General features: G+C 36.2%; 1 protein-coding gene across 7 annotated transcripts in view; it reads left to right on the forward strand.

Moving 5' to 3' along the window:
- The window catches only part of DZIP1 (DAZ interacting zinc finger protein 1), a 91,777-nt gene that overhangs the window by 27,101 nt on the left and 39,493 nt on the right, over positions 1 to 25,183 (forward strand). For all 7 annotated transcript variants that reach the window (XM_081769980.1, XM_081769983.1, XM_081769979.1 and 4 more), the window contains exon 9: positions 2,808 to 2,929. In XM_081769980.1, coding sequence (XP_081626106.1) covers positions 2,808 to 2,929 — 122 coding nt within the window. The remainder of the gene's footprint in view (positions 1 to 2,807; positions 2,930 to 25,183) is intronic.

A 25,183-nucleotide genomic window follows, 5' to 3' on the forward strand; every position in this document is an offset into this window, starting at 1 on the left:
AGTTCTTTTAAATTCGTTCTGGCAATGCTCTTTTAGAATTTTCAACTTGTTCTTGTCGTTTCCTTTCGAATGGGTCTCATAATTTATGTTTACTCTTGTTAATCTTCATGTTGAATTTGCTGCCAAGTACCTGTTCCATGCCATTTAGATCTGCCTTAATTTTTTCTCACTGTCTGCAGATCTAAGCGTGTATTTACAGGGGGCCCGGGTATGTTAGGACACCGCACATGCCTCTTAGGGGCGAGTCCTGGGCAACGATACTTTGACCTGTAGAGCTGTCCTCATAGTGAAGATCCCGATCTATAAGAAAGGTCTAGGTATTCCTGCGGTAGGAAGTGGGCAAAGGCGAAATCTGTCGATGTATTGGCAAACAAGTCCACTCCTAACTGGTGAAGGGCAACAGGAAACCATCACCGTATCTTTACCAAAGATAGGCAGCATTACATACTAAAAGCAAACCAAAAGTATTCTGTCAGAACAAAACTAACTTACTCTATGGAACCCGTAAGTTCAATGCCGCGGTCACAAAAGCTCTCCATTGACTTCCGTCCTTAGCCAGCTGGATCCAGTTTCTACTTTATGTTCCTGTTTCTGCGAGATCCATCTTAATGTGCCTAAGTCTTCCTAATCGTCGTTTTCCGATTGGTCTTCCAGTTAAGACTTTGAAAGCGTTCCTACTTTCTTCCATTCTGGCTACATGACCTGCACCCCTGAGCCTCCTAGACTTTATGACCCTAACAATGTTTGGTAAATGGTATAAATTACGTAGTTCCTCGTTATGAAGTTTCCACCATTCCCCATTCCAGTTCCTCTTGGGTCCGAATATTCGTCTCAGGATCTTGTTCTCAAATACTTTCGGTCTGTCAGAATATGAATGTATTAATAACTCACCTATCATTGTTATATTTCCAATATATTATCCTATTGAAATATAGGTTTTAGCAGTACGTGAAGTTTGAACTACAGCTGTTTAGGAAATTTAAAAATAAGCTATTCAAAAGGAAACAAAAATAGTTTACGGAAATCCAGTGGATTTATTGCCTTTATATTGGTGTAAAAGGTTAAAAAACCCTAAAAAAAAAAAAAAAAATAAGATCAAATTCTGACTAACGCAAAAGTATATAATAAATGCATCCTTTTTAAGCAACAGGAACGAAATGGATTAGTGATTTCAGTTTTAATTATTTTAACGTGTGGATGTCATTTAAAATGTATTTTTAAAACATTTTTCTTTCGCATTAGGTATTACAAACTTTTTCCATGCGCTGCAAGTATTATAAGTTTAATGAACATATAACAGACGAAACCGATTTAGAGGAGATCGTTTGGAGGTGGTGATATACACATAGGACAGGGCTACCGTTTCCTGTCCTATGTGTGTATCCCTATAAAAGAAATGTCATATCAAGAATAGATACAAAGTAAAGTCTCTATTAAAACTATTTTTCACCATAGCGGCCAAGTCTCTGAGCACATTTTTTCCATCGTGGTACAAGTTTCAAAATATTCTGTTCATCTTTTGGGATTATAGCAATGCGGGCACAAATGATTTGACTTTGTCATTGAAATTGAAGCGGTGACCGTTCAAGAATTTCTTCAAGATGATAGTCTGAAGGTGCCAGACCAGGATTGTCCGGCGCGTGCTCGAGCACTTCCCACCCAAACTTCTCGAATTTGTCACGAACAGGGGGAACACTACGGGGTCGCATATTATCATAAAGGATTTGACATTTTCAGCATTGACAGTGGTCTTGCGTGTTGGAAGATTTACCAGTACAACCACTTGCATGCCTACTTTCTTTCAGGTGTGTAATAGTATGCCTAGGGCTCATCGTCAATAACGATACATTCCAGAAATGCGTGTCTTCCTTCAGCGTATCGTGCCGACTAGTCCAAGCATATCATCATTCGCTGTCCCTAACGGACGCCTTTGAGGTTCTTTTGCACCCACTGAGCATTCACTCCACGATCTTTCAGTTTGTCATGCACCACATCATTCACTGTACTATACAAAATGTTAAACATGTTCAATGATGGATGTGGCAGTCATCATGAATTATCCCTTTAATGATATTAGTAATCTATTCGCTTGATACTTTACTGGATACTCGGTACTTGGATAAGAATTTGCTCCATCTCGAGATGTCCATACAGTCTTTACCATACACGCACCTCAATTCCTTGTAAATTTCACTCCGTTGTTATCCGTTTGTCTACAAAAAGTGAACTACACTTCTCTGCTCTTCACAAGTATACTACTGTAACACAAGGCTGTGGTGGCTCCTTAATAGGGCGTTCACCTCTGGTGCATGGAGCCCTTGGTTCGATCCCAGCTCGCGCCAAGTAAACTTTGTGGTGGACAGATACCGTGTGACCGGGTTTTCTCGGGGTTTCGAAAGGACTAAGCTATACAGGAAGTTGATGAATTACATTCCTGATCGGATATCATCTCTGGAGCCAAACGTAGGGAGACTATCATGAAGTGAAATGATAGAGCTGAACTGTCGCTTAGAAAAAATCTATTTTTCTACTTCATAGCACTACAATATCTCTACGTTGAAAACGAAAGATGAAATCAATGCATTGTGATAGAAACCATTCCCAATATATTTCTAAAAATATTTTCCGTAACACTATTCATCTTACGAAATATAAAACTCCTATTTCAATTTTCGAGAATGGCTAATTTAAATTTTTTGCTGATCATTACTGAAAATTCGTTTACAAAAAAATACTTGCTTGTAAGATCAGATTGTTACTTTTGCAGTGCCTTTATTTTTACTATCTACTGCTTATTTCCGTAACAGGGAATATGTCTCAGAAATCGTATGAATCTCAAATCAAAGAACTTCGAAGGTATTCGCAGGAACAAGCAGAGAAACTAAAACTTCAAGAAGATAAAATCAAGCCATTTGAGGAGATGAAAGCCGTAAGTTGTTATCCATATATATTTTTTAAATATTTGAGGCTTTATATATATATATATATATATATATATATATATATATATATATATATATATATAGTAGTGACTATTTCAGAGTAGATGGTTGGTTGTTTTAGTTTGCACACTTTTCATTGGTGTAGTTCTAACAAAACCTTAACCACCACTTCTTTTATGCTTTTTTAAGATCCAGCTAGAGGTACAAAGAAGGCGGCTTTTTGGGGATAGAGTTTTTCTTTTTTTTTTTAAAAAAATTTTTTCTTTGTTTTGCATTTTAATGATTTTCTCATTCAAGAACAGGAAAGAAACTGGAAATTTTGAAAGTTGTGTTGGCAACAGTGGGCGTTTGGTAACACTGAATAACGTACGCCAGCCTGTCAACGACACCCTGCCATTGAGTTATCATGAATGCTTTTAGTGGTGCGCAACGTGCTTTCGGATCAAAGCGTTTTACAAGAACAATGGCAGTGTGGAGGGGGCACGTAGAGAATTTCGCCGTTATTTTAATGTAGGACGCGACAATCGTTTTACATCAGCACACGGAATTAAAACAAATTACGTAATTTCGAGCAAACTGGTTCGGCAATTAAAAAGAAACTTCCAGGCCGTGTGCGAACCATTCGTACATCAGACAATATCCAAGCTATTCGAGATGCTGTCATAAGAAATCCTGAGATTTCTTTTTCGGAGGTCATCATAAAAGCAAAGTATTCCTTAGTCGACCTGCTACAATGGAAGAATTGAAAGCCAAAATCTGAGAAGCAATTGCCGAAATTCCAGTTGAGATGTTAGGTCAAACCATGAACAATGTAACGAAGAGACTGTAGGAATGTTTGTGTAGAGGAGTTCACCTGCAAGATGTCATCTTCGAAAAATAAATTATACTGTATGTATTTTAAAATAGCATTATTTTAACTATTAAATGAGGTAAATATATATATATTTTTAAAATTGTTTCCATGAAATTATTTAATCTTCAAAATTTCCCGTTTTTTAATCACCTTATATTACTTTCGTTTTCTCGTAGTGGATTCGACAATTAAAAAAATCCCTTTATAACATTCTCTATTTATGAGTCCTATATTAAATTCAAGGTTGGCTGGCTAGCTTTATTGGTATTTTCGAACTGGTATTGGTATTTCATTGGTTGCCAGCGAGTGTAAATTATGCAACCCAACATATAGCTAGGGTCATGTTAGTTGCCTATTCACTTTGTCTAGTTCCTGAAATTTAGGCATTTTTGTCATATATGCTGTACGGGTTGCCTAAATTCAAACTGAACTGGCAGACAAGGAAAAAGTATCATATACCAAGAAACAGATATAGGTTGTTTCAGTCAATTGGTCACTTTTTCCTTTTATTACTGTGACCAAACGAATTAACGTATACAAATAGCCAAAGCATCACTATAAAGAGTACTATTCTAAGCTTCATTACTGGGGAACAAAATATATGACATGTTCAATGTATCCCCCATGCCTGTTGCGAATCTCCCGCATGCGAATCATAAAGTTCTGGGAAACCCGTCTACAAATGAATCGCTTTCTGTTAAAAGGGCGTATGTAACATTTCCACAATTTTAACTTTTTAAAAGAAATGAATATTTTAGAGATAGATGTAACAACTTGTGGTAAAAGGACCTGTGTTTCTTGAAACGTGTTAAAAATATAAGGCATTTTTCTTTTTTTCATAAACCAAACCGTCTCGTAAGAAAACAGTTTTTTGTCATTTCCGAAAAAAAAAAAATATTTATTGCATATACACCCTTTTAACAGAAAGCAACTTACTATCCATTTCATAAAGATAGGCCCCTGACTTCGAGGTGCTTCTGTGACGTCCAGTCAAAACTTATACTGCATTGTCGTACCTCGTTGGAATTGTTGGAATGTTGTCTTTTCAATACTTAAGACATACAAATTTTCTTTGTACTGTATAATGAGAAAAAAATAGAAATTAATGAAAAAGTGCGTATTTTTTCGTATTTTTTTGGTAAATCAATGTTTGTAGGACTATATCTCGAAAAGGAGTTAACATAAAATAATTTCCTGTGCAAGATATGTAGATGCATATATTACCTGCAAGTTCTGAAAATTTCATTACTCAACACGTAGTAATTTTCTTGTTATTCAGCAAAAAGTGAGACATCATTATCTCTGAATTGCGGCGGTGTATTAACAATCTGAAAAAAACTTTTAGAAAGATCTTAAAGTAGCTTTTTCAACCAAACTGTTTTGACTTGTTTTAAAAGATAAACAATCACAAATATGACATTATGATTTTCTCTGCTTTGCGCCCTTCGCTATCGCAGTTTATACGGAGTGCTACGTTGCCACATTTTTCTGACGCGTATACACTCTCAGCCGGACGGGTATTTAAACTTGTTACGCACTGTCCGTCACTTTTTAGAGATATTTTAAAAATGTAATGTCTCCACAGATTTTAAACCAATTTTTTAGAAATTAACAGGATATACAGTAAATGTACCAAGTGTTCAAAATTAGAAAAGCGAACTCTTATCTTGTTTGGATTTGCATGTGATGGTCTTCGAAAATTTGTTGCTTTTTGTCAGTTCTTCACTTATTGCACGCAGTACAAAATACACTTGCACAGAAACAAAAACACGCACAAAGTTTATTATATGATACAACCTTAGTTGATATGTAATATTGAGTTTACACTTCACAGAAAATCTGTTTTCAGATCTAAGAGCTCCAAGCTACATTAGAATCTGCCTTTGAATAGGAATGACGCGTTTTTTTTTTTTTTTTTTTTTCGGTGCAGCCTCAGGTTTACTTGAAACAGAGTTACTATCTTGTTCACTCCCGGATACGCCACTGAGCACAGAATAATCAATGTTTTTACTATTAATTACTAACTCGTAACCGTCTGAGTCAGAGTCATTCATCAGCTCAGCAATTTCATTATCGCTAAACATTTTGCCTCTTCTTTTTGTAATACCGCCGCTCGTGAAGAAATATCCACTTTTTTTTAAAATCAAAAAGCACAAGATATACTCACGAAAATATAAATGCCCGTTCGTCCGTCTCATTGCAATGAACCCATATGATATGAATGCGTGTGTAAGTTTTTGACGCCTACGAACCGAAGGGAAGTATTGAAGCCTTAATCAGTGCGACGTGATTAGACGCAAATACAGCCCTCGTCACCTACTCATTGCATTGTTTTCTTTCGTTGAAAGAAAACAAAGGACCCATTCTGTGTTACTGTACATTCGGCAAGGGAATTGATCGCAGAACTTGGGTGAACACGTGATTGCCAAGGCACATTTCTTTTTAACCTTTAACATGTTCGTAATCTGGAGAGTGTGTATACTGATAGATCTTGAGGTAGAAATGGAGCAATTGTTTATAAATATTAGGGAAGATAGCAGGAGCAGCGATGAGTCAACAAAGTCATGACGAAAGTGAATGAAGTAAATAGATTAAGAGATGAGTTTTTGGATGTGTTACTTCAACATTTTATTTCGATTACATTGAGATGTGTACACTCATGTCCAAAATTATTGTCGCATATCTATAACTGTCTTCTTGTAAGAATATAATTTGATAATGATTTTGCAGGGTACTTTTAATACTGATACTATATGTAGAGTCGGGAAATGTATATTTGTGGTAAATTTCATAGGAAAAGAATACGAAAATTAGCATGAGTAAAACAAAATGTTGCTAAATGGATAAGAAAATTTTAGTTTCGTTTTATTGTTCTTATTTACTGCTCTTTTGATATGAAATTTTCCACATAGCCTACATGTCTTTGCCGATTATACACATACTAACATTATAAGAAATACCAGGCGAATTCGTTATCAAATTATATTCCTACAACAACATATTTATAGACATGCGACAATAATTTTATACATGAGTGTACATGCATTAATGTTTTTATGATTTGTGAAAGGTTATAATAAATACTTTTTCCTATTACATTCTTATGAAGTAGGCTACGCGCTACAAACTTCCTGAACGCGACAACACTTACGACAGCGTTGCCGCACTTCCATTTACTGTATGCTGTTTCTTCATATAAGCGCGGGGAATTTAAAGATTGGGTTGCAACATGGCTCACCGCTTAACGCAGAGAACATGTTGAAGTAAAAACATTTTTTAAAAAAATAAATACTCTACCAACTAAACCCTTTTTTGTTAATAGTTCCAAATATTTGGAACACTAGACTTCCAAATTTTCGAACAGTATTTTGTACGTTTCTCTACCTACCATGGTAAAGGAGATCAGAGCTTCGCACATTTGTTTTAATTACACAAAAAATATCAAGTGATGAAAATTGAACTTTTCAGAACTTACAGTTAATGGATGCATCTACATATTGTACACAGGAAATTATTTCACGTGATCTCTTTTCTGAGATATAGCTCTATAAACATTGATCTACCAAAAAAGTACGAAAAAATACGCACTTTTTCATTAATTTTTATTTTTTTCTCACTACATAGTACAAAGAAAATTTTTATGTCTTAAGTATTAAAAAGACAACATTCCAGCAATTCCAACGAGGTACGACAATGCAATATAAGTTTTGACTGGACGTCACGGCAGCACCGCGAAGTCAGGGGCCTATCTTTATGAAATGGATAGTAAATATCTCTATTGACAAGCGTGCAGCAATCAATGATTGCCGTCCAAAAATCTTGTAGTGTACGAGGAACCCTATCGAACGCTTTTCCCTTTAGGAATCCCCATAGGAAAAATTCCAGAGTTGTCCAACAGTGTATCGATTTATCGTTCACATTTTATCCAACACATCAGGATTTTGTTCCATGTGATCACCGAATTCACCTGCGAACGTCTCTCTTTTAATACGCTTGGCGTTCGTTAGTCTATCACGTTTCCAATGACGTAGAATTGCTTCACAAACCTTTTGATTGCAGTTTTGTCCGGAGCACATGCACACTTACACTCCTTTCTTAACATTCTCTACACGGTAGTAAATTATTTCGTTTCAAGATACCACTGTACAGTCCGCAGCAAAAAACCTGCAACATGAGCATGTAAGTTTATTGTGAAACGACGAGATGTTTTGCTCCAAAATAAGTGTTCAGGGTAGGACGCCGAAGTTTCTCCTGGCGTGATTCGTGCCACTTAGACATTATGGTGATTCCCTGGACTGTTAGGCGTAGTTTCACAATAAACTTACATGCTCATGTTGCAGGTTTTTTGCTGTGGACTGTACAATACACGATTTCTGTTTCGTCGTTAAGGGCGGCGCCATTTTGAAGTACGTATAGGTTTCAAGTGTTACCAGATGGGAAAGCAAACTTTGAAATCCAGTGTACATGATAATATCACTAGCATCATTCCATCGTATTTCATTTGGTCACAGTAATAAAATGAAAAAGAGACTAGTAGACTGAAACAGCCCGTATCAACTCATTTTTGTTTCCCTAGGATTTCGCTTACATGTTGTTCTTCGTTCAGGAAACACTTTATTGTGAGTTTTTGATATTTTTTATTCTGTTAGAAACTAATGTAAGTTAGTTCAGTTTACAAAATTAGTCATGATTTGGTAATTTTAGTCATGTTGTTAATTTAACGGTGGTAAAAGTTCGTTATTTACAGAATGTATCTTATTTCTTTCTGTGGCGGCTCAGTGGTAGAGCGTTCACCTCTGATGCATGGGATCCGTGGTTCAATCCCAACTCGTGCCAAGTGAGCTTTGTGGTGGACAAACACCGTGTGCGTGGATTTTCTCGGCGTTCCCCCGTTTTCTCCCACTTTCTTCATTCCACCATTTCATTTATTTGTCATCGTCACCGTCTCCTTTAGCCCAGCTGACATAAGTGTGGGACGTAAAACTTAAAGATTTCATTTCATTTTATTTCTTTCTTTCTTTATATCGTGCCAATATATTTCAAACATGAAATTTGGGTATAAGGTTTCTAACATTCTCCCGTTCGAACTTTAACGATATTAATAAATGGTGTGTATATAGGTACACCTTGTCTCAAAAAGGTTGAGCGCATTCTTTATTGCTGTTTCGAGGCAAAAGTTTTCTAAGTCCAACTTCGGGTATCTTCGGGAAAAAGTAAACCAGGTTCGAACCTCGAAGCCAACCTTTGCAATCGGGAAAAATCTTGCAGATGTGTTTTTCTTCTTTTAAATATAATAAGACTCGTTACCAATTATATATAAAAAAAGCAACATTGATTGAAATACTTAATGATACAATATTTCGAAACTGTATTAATGCCAGCACATGCTTGTTTGTCATTTTGCTCTCCATACTTAATGGAATATTTAGATACGTAAACGAATCTTTCCATATGTAAAAGAATGGTGAAAGTTAAGACATAGAACATTATTCTCTTCTGAGTACTAAAATAAAAGTCAAAGTAGAACAAAAACAGCGTTTGCAGTGGATATGAATGTAATTATTATCTTAAATATCGTTATATATCGCTAGAAGTATTATTCGAGGAACGCTTGTGGTAGCTCAGTGGTACGCCGTTGGATTTCAAATCGTAAGGTCGAGGGTTCGATTCCCATTTGAGTCAATGTTTTTTATGAAATTCTATTTTAATCAATACATGAAAAATTATATAAAATAATTACATTAAAATACGTCAGTTGTATATATATAACATACAATCATTGCAGAACAAAGTGATTATTATGTTTAAAATATAACAGGTGTTCACAGTACGTTGGTATTCTATGATATATGTGAATGTTAAATACAAATTAAGAAAATAATATCATTGCAATGAATAAATTATGTAGTGTATGTATTTGGAGCTATTTGTCATCGGAATTTACTTCTGAATTTTCTCTTTACAGCAAGTGATTCACGCTTTCTGAAAGGTAAAGAGACTATTCGGGTATAAACAGAAATTATTATACAAACTCCAATCTTCGTTACAGACACAAAACTCCCGATCCCCAAAACTATGTAAACAGGAAATTTACGAACACGAAGTTATGTCTAAGAGACTTATTTATACTCGAGAAAGAAGGCAGAATAGGATTTCTTTCCAAAGGATTTCAGTTCAATAATCTGCAAGGCTTTTGTATATGGATGTGGTCCCTTTCTCTCCGCCAATATATATAAAGTAAAAGCGATCGATATTTGTGTCGAATACATAGTTCTCGTTGTTGCAGAAATTAATAATTACAACTCCGAAAGCGTTAAAGTCCAAATTTAACTCTCATCGTAAAGCTCCTTTGTGGTTAAGCGTATAGCGTACACGCTTTCGGTGTGGGAGACCCAGATTCGGCCCCCAGCGAGAGCTCATGTAGTTCGCGTTAATTAGTAGGTCTACGTCTCATATAGCCTCACTGCTGACGGAACGTTAAACTCAAAATCAATTCAATTGATTCAATACCCATTATTATGGCGGGCGATAAAGGATGAAAAATAAAATGTCTCAAGTGACTGAGATTACTGTCAAATCCATAGTTTGAGTTCGTGACACTGTTACAAACACAATGTCATTTAATGCCACGTTTTGGTATGAGCGACTATGCCTCCTGGATTTTGAATTTACAGGAGCAACATCGAAAGCTTTGCTCACGCAGCTCTAAATGTTTTGATGTATGTATACGTGTATATTCCAGCAAAACTCCGGAATGTCTGGAGCAACTTTTACCTAACATGGGAGACATATTACTTTCAATCTAGGAAAAAATACTGTGGAATTCAGATACCTCAAGGGATTGAAGTTGGGTAGAGTGGCATGTAAAAATAGTGTAAAATGACTGTAGAGTGTTATCCATTGTTTTCTCGGTCGTTGAGATGAGTAGTGAGGCACTCAATGGCGTTATATCCAAATTCATCCCCATCTTTACAGGATGAGGGGCTTGGAGATATGATTAATAAAATGTAAAAACTTACTTAAATATTTGTCGAAGTAATAGTTTTCTGGGGTCGCGAAAGCGTTTCTAATAACTTTGGAATGTAGTTTGTAACCACTTCAAGATGGGCTCTTTAATCATATCAATTTCTCACCTTAAGAAGAAATTACCATCTCAACTACTATATGTATCAAGCTAGCCTTCGCAATCGAGAAAAAATTGTGTAGATGTATGTTTCGTCTTTTAAATGATATACTAAATGTAAAATCAGAGATTGAGTTGGTCGGTGGGTCAAATTGGTCAAGATTTATGAGTGGGTCGTAGGTCAGCAAGGCGTGACCCACTGCGAAACACCATCACTGTGACTCACACTGACCCATTGACCCACCAACCCATACTGCTCAGTGCCTTCTAGATAGCATTTTCTGAACACTGGCAACTTTGTCTATGTTTTACTTTCAAGACCTCCATTTTTCTTCTTTTTTTCATTTGGTTGTAATGAAGAAAGAAGTTCAGGCTCTTTTGGATTTTGATATTTCCAGTTGTAACAATGGCAATAGGACTTACTGCTTGGCTTTTGAGATGCAGGCTATGAGTTTTTAGAGGAGCTAACTACTGGAAAAAATGGTTTATTACAAATATAACCTCTTAAGTCAGTAGAGAGGATGGCGTGGATAATGGATCAAACTTAATGACGATGTATTTTAGTGGATCGGAGTTGGTCACAATGGTTCAGAGTTGTTTATAGCTGTTGGTGGGTCAGAGTGGGTCATGGTGGGTGAATGGGTCACGTTGGGTGCTGAGTCATTGTGGGTCACGATGTGTAGTGGGTCAGTATTTTGTGGATCAAGGTTTCAATGACCCACACCATCTCTTGTCAACATTGCACTAAAGAGGAGAGTTTCCGAAGGTGCGCGTCGGCGATTTTCTCAAATTTTGCACATAGATAGTACCCCACCAGAAAGCAATAAATCTCGAAACGGTTCACAGTACCATCTCACAGAACTCGAGATAGAGGGATTTGTTTGATTGGCTAAATTAAGACCTCAATAATTTATCCTTCTACAAGCGAGATTTTCTTCATCGTTTCCGTGACGAAGTCAGAAGAATATGCGGCAAGTAAACTTAAGGTTGAAGGTTCGCGCCCACCTTGGGATACTTGCTTTTATCCCCTAGTGTTTTTTACACTCACCTGAATATAAACAAATCAAGCATATGGGCGATTTAACATATTTTGGGGGAGAAATTTTGTGATTCGTTGGCGTTTCGTTGAGTCTCTGCCGCTGGTGGTATAATTTTCAAAACCGAAGTGGGGCCACCACGGATCGTAGCTGCGGGATCACCAACTTTTGGCGAAATGTCGCCAGTTGCGCATCGGTGGTCCACTGACGCTTACGACATGGGGGCTTGTATCTGAAAACTAAGAGAATAAAGAAACATGGTATCCATGAAGCCCGTTGACACTAATAAAAGTCTGAAACGATGAAACATGTCAACACCGGAAAACATGTATTTTATAATTTCAAAGGTACCCCGTGTCGAGGAAAAAGATTTGCCCCAAGGTTCCCCGGTGGGTCTCAGGAGGGGTGCAACTCAAAATTTGAAAATGGTAAGGGGAATCAAGTAGTATGTCGTTTAAAAGTATTACTAAAATTTAAAAAAAAATGGTAAGAGTTCCGAGTCTTTATGCTAACTTGTGCAAAATAGCGAGCGTTCAAGATGGTAATAAATCCTTCATTGAAAACTCCTTGACCACCTCTACAAATGTGAAACTGTGAAACTACCCAGAAGAGGTAAACACTTGTCTTACCATTGCAAAAGTATAATGCACCAAGGTAAAACAAGAAGCGACCCATTATGGGTTTATTACATCACTAATATTAAATTCTACGTTCCACGATTGTGTCTTGAAGCTAAAGGACAGGGTGATTGCGAATTATGAAATTAATGGTAGAATACAGAATTGACCCACAACCAATTATGAACCACTCTGAACCATTGTGACCAACTCGGACCCACCAACGTAATCAACTCTGACCCATGATCCACGTCCTTCTCTCCATTGACTAAAGAGGTTACACTTGAAATAAAACAAGACTGCAAAATTTTCACTTATCGGAGTTTGAATTCCTACCGTCAATCGCTCAAGCACCGCTCTGTTACAATACCTGTGGATCTGACCTTTACGATATACAATGGTAAAGTGTTTCTCATCTTCCAAATTAAGATGAATTTAAATTTATCATATATAATTATTTCTTTCTTGGCTTACATATACAGTTCAGTAGAAAACAGGATGAAATTTGAAAGTATCAAATCAAGATAAAGTAGACCAACGTAAGAAGAAAAGAAAGAAAAACTAGTTTTCCATATAATTAAGCATGCCGTACTAATTTAAAATGCTCATGAAATTAAGCTTGGAATACAAATGTTATGTCTATTTTTCTCACAACTTTATGGTTTGATTGCCTTATGCTCTGAACGATCCATATATTAAACACCAGCTTCAGCAATTATTACATTAGAAAGCAGTGGGTATAAAATGCAAAGGACTGTAGTTTTCATTCCTCAATTAGTTTCTCAACTAATATCAATCGTTTTCGATAAGTTTTACAAATCAACCCACTACCAATTTCCAATATATAGAATTCCCCCCCGCTCACAAAACTCATTTTTAAAAATGCCAGGACACGTTCTGTTTATTTTTAGTAAAGAGTTATATACAGAATTTAAGCTCTCTAAGTTGAACGGCTTGTAAGATACTCAGTTTTTTGCAAAAATTCGGACACCTACTCCTCACTAAGGATATGTGTTATAATGAAAGTGATATGCGTATGATAACTTCCCAGTTGGGATTGGGGCCTGACTATATACCAAATGTCATTTTATTTGACTTTGCAATTTGACCGTGATAATCACGCAGACATAGTTACTTTCAGTTTTTTATACTAGGTATAATAATTCATATATTACAGGTGATTCAAAATTTTTTTCCAGCAGTTAGCTCCTCTAAAAGCTCACAAGCTGTATCTCAAAATTGAACTCCTACTGCCACTCTTACAATTGCAAATATCAAAATCCAAAAATGCCTGAGCTTTTTTCATTAGAAATGGAGATTCAGAAGAAAAAAATGGAGATATTGAAAGTAAAACGTAGACAAGCTAACCAGTGTTCAGAAGATGCTGTCTACAATGCGCAGAACAGAATGGAACGGTGGGTAGTTGGGGGTCGTTTCGTCCAAAGATATTTCGTCCAAAGGATTTTCGTCCAGAGACATTTAGCTTAAACACATTTGGTCTAGGGACATTTGGTCCAAAGGGCAATTTCTCCAAAGAACATTCTGTCCAAAAAACAATTGGTCCAAAGGACATTTCGTCCAAAAGACATTTGGTCCAAAGGACATTTCGTCCAAAACACAATTGGTTTAAAGACATTTCGTCCAAAAGCCAATTGGGCCAAAGAACATTTCGTCCAAAGCATTTTCGTCCACAGACATTTAGTACAAACAGATTTGGTCCAGGGACATTAAAGGACATTTCCTCCAAAACACAATTGGTGCAAAAGACAATTGGTCCAAAGGACATTTCGTCCAAAACACAGTTGGTCCAAAACATATTTGGTCCAAAGGGCATTTCGTCCAAAAGACAATTGGTCCAAGGGACATTTCGTCCAGGGATGTTCAGTTCAAAGCACATTTCGTCCAAAGAACATTTGGTCCGGTAAGGCTTGGGGGTCACGGGTTTGCTTCTATTAGAAGAGTAAAAGTGATGCATATAACATTATGACTCACAAGTAATACCTCCCAAGTGTAACACTCCGATTTTGAAAAAAATAGGGAGGTAGATACTACACACAAAATAAACGAATACGTGTTTTTCTGCGGAAAAGTGGTTTTAGGGGGGCAAAAGCACCTACTCAAAATTTTGAAAGTTGACGCCCGAAAGGCAAGAAGAGGTGGACCGAAGTGAACGAAATTGTGTACAGATATTGCAGACGTAAAATGAGGGAATACGTGTTTCGTATTTTCCTGAAAAAAAAAAAAAAGGTTACGTGGGGCACAGACCCCTCCAAACCTTTGATCACGAAATATCAAAGGTACTAATAACAGTATGTCAGATGTGTGTAAAGAACATGAAGAATTGCAACGAAACTTTGAGTAGGGACAATACGCAAAAAATAAATAAATACGTTTTTTTATTTTCTGCGAAAGAACGGTTTTAGGGGGCAAAAGCCCCCATCCAAACGTTTTAAACTTGAGGCCCGAAAGGTCACAAGAAATGAACCAAAGTGAATGAAATTGTGCAGAGATATTGTAGACATAAAATGAGGGAATACTGGTTTCGTATTTTCCTGAAAAAAAGAAAAAGGTTTGGGTGGGACACAGACCCCTACAAAACTTTGATCGTGAAACATCAAAAGTGCGAATAACAGTATGTCAGAAGTGCTTAAAGGACATGAAGAATTGGAACGACATATTGTGTAGGGACAATACGCAAAAAATTAACGAATGCGAGTTTATTTTCTGAGGAAAAAAGGTTTTAAGGGACAAAATCCCCCACCAAAAATTTTGAAATTTGAGGCCTAAAAGGCAAGAAGAAGTGTACAGAATTGAATGAAACTGTGCACAGATATTGTAGACGTAAATTGAGGTAATTGGGTTTCGTATTTTCCTTTTTAAAAAACGGTTGCGTATATCACGGACCTTTTAAACTGTTGATTACGAAATGTCAAAAGTGCAAATAATTATACGTCAGAGGTTCTTAAAGAGTATGGAGAATTGCAACGAAACCTCGTATAGGGACAATTCGCAAAACAATAAACGAAACGTGTTTTAATTTGTGTGGAAAACAGTGTTGGGGCCTAGGCCTTCTCCGAAAAAAAGTAAATATTACCGTAATAGCGCAGGAAGTAGTGGATCAAAGCAAATGAAATTGTGGGTAGATATTTTAGAGACCCTTTGTAAAATAAGGTCTTTCGTGTTTCTGAAGTATCCCTATCCGTTTTGCTTCAAATTTGGCACATCAACAGTAAACAGGAAATTAATCGACACGTGTTTTTGTTTATGCGGAAAAACATTGTAAGGGATAAAGGTGCTTCCGAAATGCTATAAAATACACTAGGGGAGACCGGGTATGGTTGTAACACGTTTTGGTTGTAACAAAGCGAGTAGTTTCTACGCTAATCACTAGATGTGGTTCATGTTCCGGTCAAAACACAAGCCCTTCATGCACGTTCAGTCACTGTTTCTGTGTGAGGTAACGCATGTTCGTCTTGAAGTTATCGCGGTTTTGGTGTTTTTTGGGCACTTAAGTAAATTTTCTATATCCCTGAAAATATGTAATATTACAATATATGTGCGAAACATTTAGATAATTTGAGTAAAATATTAAAAAGGATACTAATGAGTATTTCTTTACGTACTGAAACCAAACACAGAATCAACACAATTTTGCAAGTACTTTGGCAAAGATGGCTACCGCAGTATGAGGTTGGTTGTAACAAAAAAAAATGGGTCTGGTTGTAACGCTGTTACAACCAGCCCCCACAGAGTAAAACAATGCATATGTAATTAAATTTGTATTATTTACTTGAAAATTGTTTACCTAAGTAGTGATTCTGTTACATGAACATTGTTTCCCCCCTCTCTCTCTCTCTCTTTCGTTCTTTGAAAAGTATTTCAATTCTCTTATAAAAGTTAGGTAGGTACTTAACGACACACAACAGCCTAATGTTTGCTAGGTATCCGCTGCTATAAAGGATACTGGTTTTACCTTTCTATTGAAGCAGATGTAATTTTAATCTGTAATAGTGAAATATATGGTTCATCTTGTCATCTGACGAAGACAGTGATAACGCTATTTGCCTAGTTTGTTGTGAATTACTTTCCAAAAGTGTGCCAAGAGAAAAATGGATTCAATGTAATTTTTGTCATAGATGGGCTCATGTTGTCTGCACCACGGTGACGGTGTAAATACAAATGTCACAACTGTGATTCAAATGATTCAATGTAGGTATAAGCAAAAGTAGACTAGGTAACTGAAAGTGTAAATTTGAGTGTCGAAGTGCATAGGGTACTAGAGCAGATGTAGATGTCGAAATGTAGATGTGCCTAGGGTCTAGTACTATGTTTCATATTATGGTTATTATGACAAACGATCTGTTGACATTTTTAAGTTAAAAGAAATATGTCAAGGTTAGTTCTGGTTACATTTCTTTAGGTAAACCTGATATGTAAAAGACAAAGTAAACCTAAATATATCATACAATTCTGTTTATTCATCAAAGTATTAGCTATATTATTGTATGTATGTTGTAAACTAGAGACCTAGCTATCCATTTCCTGCTAAGATATATTTCCAATGTGAAGAGAGAGAGAGTTATATATATATATATATATATATATATATATATATATATATATATGTATGTATGTATGTATGTATACATGTAAAAAAGCACATACAGTTCTCTAACGTATTCTATGTCACTCTCTGAACCTGTAACAGAGGAACGTATTAAATATCGATCTTGTAATCTACTTTTGTGTTAATATTGTAATATATGTCCCAATCACTGTTACAACCAACCTCAACATCGGGGTTGGTTGTAACGTTTGGATAGGCTTTGTTTTTCCACGATATCTCAGCAAATACTTTACATTATCTGATATTTGCTAGGTATTTTGAGAGAAGGATGTCCAAACTTCCGATCACGTGCAAAAATTCGTATTTTTCTTCAATTGGAGTCTAGTTATGGATAAAAATGTAAAAAGTGTTACAACCATACCCGGTCTCCCCTATACTGTTTGTGCTTGTTGTTGATCTGCCAAATTTGAAGAAATCAGATGGAGACACTTGTGAAAACGAAAGGCCTTATTTTACGTATCCAATATCTACATACAATTTCATTCACTTCGGTCCACTTCTTCTTGGCTTTCGGGCTTCAACTTTCAAAACTTTGGGTGGGAGTTTTTGCACCCTATAACCCTTTTTTCGCAGAAAATAAAAAACCCGTGTTCATTTATTTTTTGCATATTGTCCATACACAAAGTTTCGTTGCAATTCTTCATGTAAATTTAGGCACTTCTGACATACTGTTACTAGCACTTTTGATATTTAATGAGCAAAGGTTTGGAGGGGTCCGCGCCCCACCCAACCATTCTTTCTAGAAAAACACGAAACCCGTATTCCCTCATTTTTCGTCTACAATATTTGTGCACGATTTCATTCATTTCGGTCCACTTCTTCTTGCTTTTCGGGTAACAACTTTCAAAATTTTGGGTGGGGGCTTTTGCCCCCTAAAACCGTTTTTCCGCAGAAAATAAAAAACGCGTATTTACTTATTTTATGTGTAGTATCTGCCTGCCAAATTTTTATCAAAATTGGAGTGTTACACTTGGGAAGTGTTACTTGTATAGCTTCTTATTTCTAAAGGAAATTTTGAAATAGAGATTTATTCCGCAATTTTCTTTTCGATAAAACAAATATATGTTGAGATATTCAGAAAAAACGTAAACACCTGAAAACTAAATGGCCACCTTTCTTTGCTTTCATTAATAATTTTACAAAAATACAGTTTTGGCTTCGCAGTTTTAGCTTCGCAGAACAGTTGTAGCTTCGTTGGTTAAGGAATTCACCTCCCAAAATGATAAACAACCCTTTGAAGAGCATACTCCCTCTTCATTTGCGGACAACATTGCCTCCGCATGGTCATATGAATCTTGTATTTGGTGCGAGACTTTGCAATTGATATCTTAAGTGTACTGTGCTGTACCGAGAAAATTAATATGAAAGCAAAAGTATATACTATATTTGCATAAGGAGTAACACTGAAATAAAAATACAAGACAAGTTAACAATTCTGGTTTGTCATACAACTCACTAATTATGTAGAAACGTCTGCCGAAGTTACACACTATCAATAGTCTACAAATAGAAACCAGACTTGTGGTTAACCTGAAAAGATACGTATATTCTACACGAAATGTTCCAAATTTCATCTTATATTTGTCAATCACTTTTCACAATGTTGCAGCCAAGGATGTGACTGTTTAAGAGTATTATCTTTCGACACTAAGAATATATTTCACACATGTGTATTTCTCTATTCTCAGTATTTCTTCAAAGATACTTGACACATAATTTTTCACTTTTTTAACACAAGGGTTTGAATACCTAATATTTAACTTACTCAAATTTAAACTTCATTAATTTTAGTTACCGGTACTTATTTTAGAACTATTTCATTCACAACATGAAAATTTTAGATGTAATGTTAGCAGTTATTACAGCAACATACTTCACACTACAACCTTTCCCTCACTCCTGTTGTTCGGCCATGTTGTTTTCAGGCGCTTACGTTTTTCTGAATATTTCAGCACTATTTGTTCTATCAAAATGAAAATTGCGGAATAAATTTCTATTTCAAATTTCCTTTAGAAATAAGAAGCTACTGAGTCATAATGTTATATGAATCACTTTTACTCTTCTAATAGAAACAAACCCTTGACCCCCAAGCGTTACCGGACCAAATGTTCTTTGGACGAAATGTGCTTTGAACTAAACATCCCTGGACGAAATGTCCTTTGGACCAATTGTATTTTGGACGAAATGTCATTTGAACGAATTGTCCTTCGGACCAAATGTGTTTGGATTAAATGTCTCTGGACGAAATGTTCTTTAGACGAAATATCTTTGGACTAAAAGGCTGGCCACCGGGTGGGCCAGTGTGAGTCACGGTGAGTGGTGTTTCGCAGTAGGTCACGTCCTTTTGACCCACGATCCACTGATACACTCACAAATCTTGACCCATTTCACACACTTACCAACTGACCCACTGACCCACTCCATCTTTGATTTCAACATGTCTTGTTTCATTTAAAAGACGAAACATACATCCACACAATTTTTTCATCGATTGCGAAGGTTGGCTTAATATCATAATTGTAATGGTAATTTCTTCTTAAGGTGAGAAATTGATACGATTAAAAAGCCCATCTTGACGTGGGTACAAATTACCTTCCAAAGTTATTAGAAACGCTTTCTCACCCCGAAAACTATGAATTCAACAAATATTTAAGTAATTTTTGAGATTTTATTTTTAGCTCTCCCAGGCCATCATCCTGTGAAGATGGGGATGAATTTGGATGTAACCTCCATTGGGAGCATCACTATCCATCTCAACGACCGAGAAAATTATGGATAAAACACTAAGATCAGTCGTTTTACATTATTTTTACATGTCACACCTCCCAACTTCCATAACTTCATACTATTACAATATTTTCTTCTTAGATTGAAAGTAATATGTCCCCCAAGTTTGGTAAAGGTTGTCCAGACATTACAGAACTACGCTCTCCTTATTAGATGTGCTGGGGGATCTTACTCTTACTGGAAGTTGAACTTAAACTTAAAGGTTATCAGAACTGCTCCCAATGAACTTGGCGACCACGAAAGATATGGGTTGTATACTAACATGGGTTATTTTCAATTATTTCTACATGTCACAAATTTCACAAACTCCTTCATTGTGTTAATGAGGGCTTAACTTACATGGCATCTGAAGTTCCAATCTTTACCTAAGAGACCCCCAAAATTATAGATTCGACACTAATGTAGGTCTTTTTTTTTTAATAATTTGATGTCAGTCCCTTTCCTTCCTCCTAGGACAGGAAACGGATACTGCCACTGCTAGGACTAAATTTGGTCTTAAATGGCATTAAAATTTCTACCAATTAATTTAGCGAACAGTGCTGCATTTAGAAGCTCGGCGTCCCTACGCACTTTTGCTCTCGGCGCCCCCAATAACTACACATTTCTCCGTCCCTTGATCCCTAAGTTACAAATAAAACTTAATTCGAATATGCTTAATTAGTGAATTTATTGCAGTTAAATACCACTCACTAGATGCTACAGCTACAATTACATAACAAAAAATAAATGGGAAACATGTTCTGAATTATTTTCAGATTTCTTACGCTATCATTAAATATATTAGAATAGTAAAAGAGGACTGCTCATGAAATAGTATATTTGCTCTCGATTTTTTTAACTTTTTCATACGAAAAAAATTAAAATTTTAAACTTTGCGCTCTTCAAATATGTTGGCCTCTAGGCACGGGCCTAGTTGGACTAATGGGAAATGCGGCACTGAAAACTTACGCTTCGACTCTAATATTGGTTGATTTCGATTTTTTTTTTTTTTTTTTTTTTTTTTTTTTGTCGCTACGTAACATTCCTGGGTGCTAATGGGAGCTTAATTGGACTTGAATTGAAAGTAGAACTGTTTACCTAAGCGACCACGAAACTATGGATTCGACACTAATATCGATCCTTTTCTAGCATTTTTGATATATATCCCGACAGTACTCTTTTCCAGATTGTAAGAAATATGGTTAAAATTGCTCTAGACATATCAGAATTATGTCGAAACACACACATACATCCACTTTAATATATATAAATACAGAGTGAGCGAGCGAGAAAGTGAGAGAGAGCGACCAAAGGCATCACCACTTCCACATTGCAAAAACATATATCAGGTATTGAATTGAAAATCTATGTAAAGACCTTCTGCTGTGGCATGCTTCATAAGGACAATTCCAGTCTGCTCACGTGACCTTTGGGGTTCATGAATTTCTTGCGAGCGCTCCGACTTTGGATTATCTGTTTTTACCCTCTTTTTATGCCTCGGATAATTTTTCAACAATATCAATGACATGCTGTAATACGAATGTTCAGAAGTAACCCCTATATGACAAATAGCTGCAAATAAATACACTACATAATTTATTTATTGCGATGATATTATTTTCTTAATTTGTATTTAACATTCACATATATCATAGAATACCAGCGTACTGTGAACACCTGTTATATTTTAAACATAATAATCACTTTGTTCTGCAATGATTATATGTTATATATATACAACTGACGTATTTTAATGTAATTATTTTATACAATTTTTCATGCATTGAGGAAAATAGAATTTCATAAAAAACATTGACTCAGATGGGAATCGAACCCTCGACCTTACGATTTGAAATCCAACGGCGTGCCACTGAGCTACCACAAGCGTTCCTCGAATAATACTTCTAGCGATATATAACGGTATTTAAGATAATAACTACATTCATATCCACTGCAAACGCTGTTTTTGTTCTACTTTGACTTTTATTTTAGTACTCAGGAGAGAATAATGTTCTATGTCTTAACTTTCACCATTCTTTTACATATGGAAAGATTCGTTTACGTATCTAAATATTCCATTAAGTATGGAGAGCAAAATGACAAACAAGCATGTGCTGGCATTAATACAGTTTCGAAATATTGTATCATTAAGTATTTCAATCAATGTTGCTTTTTTATATATAATTGGTAACGAGTCTTATTATATTTAAAAGAAGAAAAACACATCTGCAAGATTTTTCCCGATTGCAAAGGTTGGCTTCGAGGTTCGAACCTGGTTTACTTTTTCCCGAAGATACCCGAAGTTGGACTTAGAAAATTTTTGCCTCGAAACAGCAATAAAGAATGCGCTCAACCTTTTTGAGACAAGGTGTACATACACTTTTTCCGCGTACTTCCGACATAAAAGGTGTCTCTAGCTCTTAAAAAAATGGAAGTTTTAGTTTGTGTATGACTCCTAAATGATTTTTTCTTCCACTAACTCTAACTACTAAATTTTCAAAACAGTTGTTACGAACACTATTAAAGGGTATTTCCTAGTAAGATAGTGAAATCGGCCCTTGATCCAAATTGGGTCGCTATTGACCAAAAAGGTTACCCTTGACCTAAAACTACCTAAAAAAATTTGACCCCCTCCCCTTACCGAATTATCGTATCATACATGCACAAAATTGAATATTTTTTAAAATTTTGGTGGAGGTGGTCCAAAAGTTTTGAAAGTTTCACAGATTGTAGATACTATCTAGATGTAAATGTGCAGTTTTTTTTTCAAAACTATCGATGCGTATTTTTTTCAAAACTATCGATGCGTATTTTTTATTTTTTTTGCGTGTTGAAAATTTCAAAAAATTGTAGAATTTTTTTTTTGGGTGGACACGTTCCTGATTTTTTGGTTAAAAAATTTGTTATGCCCTTAGGTCCAACATATTTTTTTTTTCGGGGCCTGAAAGTGATGGCAACATTGTCAAAAAGAAATAAAACTGAAAACAAATGTGTTTGTCACACAGTTTTCCCACCATTTTAGATCCCTCAAGGGTCCCTACAAACAATCCTTTGCCAAAGTTCACAATTTTCCTTTTTCTTGCGTCTCTTCCGCTTCTGTTGTTTTTCAGCTGCTTCGATTGTGTCCATTTCTAAACAAAAACACCAAATATATCTCCGCAACAGTGCTTCCACTTCAACCGACTCTTGCACAACAAAGCTACACACAGCTCGCGGTAGGGAGACCCACTGTGTGCGGCCAGTGAAGCAAGCACTGATAGATACGAGGAGCCGACGCGAGGTATGTATAACTTTGTTGTGCAAGAGTCAGTTGAAGTGGAAGCACTGTTGCGGAGATATATTTGGTGTTTCTATTCCGAAATGGACACAATCGAAGCAGCCAAAGAACGACAGAAGCGCAAGGGACGCAAGAGAAATAAAAATTGTGAACTTTGGCAAAGAATTGTTTGAAGAGGCCCTCACCTTGAGAGCCCTAACATGGTGGAAAAACTGTGAAAAACACGTTTAAGTTTTATTTCTTTTTGACAATGTTGCCATCACTTCCAGGCCCCGAAAAAATATATGTTGTGCCTAAAGGTATAACAAATTTTTTAACCAAAAAATCAGGAACGTCCCCCCCCCCAAATTTTTTTCTACAACTTTTTGAAATTTTCAACACAAAAAATAAAGAAAGAAAGAAAGAAAATACACATCTATAGTTTTGAAAAAAAAATGCACATTTACATCTAGATAGTATCTACAATCTGCGAAACTTTCAAAATTTTTGGACCACCCCCACCAAAATTTAAAAGTATTCAGTTTTGAACATGTATGATACGATAATTCGGTAAGGGGAGAGGGGTGGGGGTCTTTTTTGAGGTAGTTTTAGGGCAAGGATCAATAGCAACCCAATTTGGATCAAGGGCCGATTTCACTATCTTACTAGGAAAGACCCTTTTCTCTAAACATTTTTGTCATGTTAGAACATTACTCTAATAGCTATAGAAACATTTCGTTCGAACTACGAAACCCCGTTACGTACACTGAACTGGCCTTTTAAACCGAATGAAGAAAGAAAAAAAAATATTCTTTATTTTACCTGTATGAGGGAGGATCAAAATGTACGATTACAAAGTCGATACTTCTAAAGTATCATGTGTTACAGAGGAATGGGGAGTGTGCGGTAATTGTAATACATGGAGTTGGCAACTGTGCAGAGTTTCAGCCACTCACCATCTACGGTACTAATTGTAGGTAAACACAAATGAGGACTCGTTTGGAAAACTGGTCTCGCGAAAAAGTCCGCTCATTTATTCGATTTCGGTGGCTGAAATTTACCGGCAGCTGGGAGTTTACGGCCAGGACTTCTTACCTAGGGCATCATCTTCCTTCACGACAACGCGCGCTCGCATACAGCCCAGAAGACTATCACGCTGTTGAAGCAGTTTCGCTGGGACATCATCACCATCCTCCCTACAGCTCATACCTCGCTCCAAGTGACGTTTACCTTTTCCCGCACTTGAAGGAGTAATTAGGAGGCCGTCGCTTCGCTTCAGAAAAGAAGGTGAAACACTTCGTGACAACGTGGCTGAACACGCATGGACAGGATTTCTACCAGGAGGGAATCTTTAAACTCATCCCACGATGCGGCAAGTGCCTCAACTGATCGAAAAATAACCTAATATAGGTACTATCTGTTGGCTGTATTGGTTGTATGAAATAGTATGTAGAGTACAGTCTTCGCAACCTTACTTTCTGATCACCCCCCGTATGTATGTTCGGAGTAATATCGAGAACCATTGGTCATATTTCGATGCAGTTTTCACCAATCGAATAAACTATTACTAAAAAGATAAAATATTTGTAAGAATTTAATAATTAATTAATTAAAAATATTCAAATATTTTCTCGAACTCCTGAAGAGGAAAAGATATTCTAAATACGCGGCAACCATATAAGCAGCGAAGTAAAGTGGGTTGCATATAACCAAGGAGTTAAATAATCATGAGTTTCATCAAATGGTTTAACATTGTTAGGTGATCGATGTTTAGGTCACTGTCAATGTCGTGATTTGCTTGCTCGACTTTTTTTTTTTTTTTTTCAGAATATCATTCACGTTTTCTGTGATTGGTCTGCCATTGTGAGAAGCATCTTGAACATCGAAAGTGGAAAATTTAAGCAAACTTAAAAGAGAAAGAACCAACTTCAACTTCAAGAACGCACTAGAAAGCAGGAAATA

The sequence above is a fragment of the Thermobia domestica genome, chromosome 8 (assembly GCF_964235325.1).
Source record: "Thermobia domestica chromosome 8, izTheDome1.hap1.1, whole genome shotgun sequence".
NCBI classification, from domain to species: Eukaryota; Metazoa; Arthropoda; class Insecta; order Zygentoma; family Lepismatidae; genus Thermobia; species Thermobia domestica.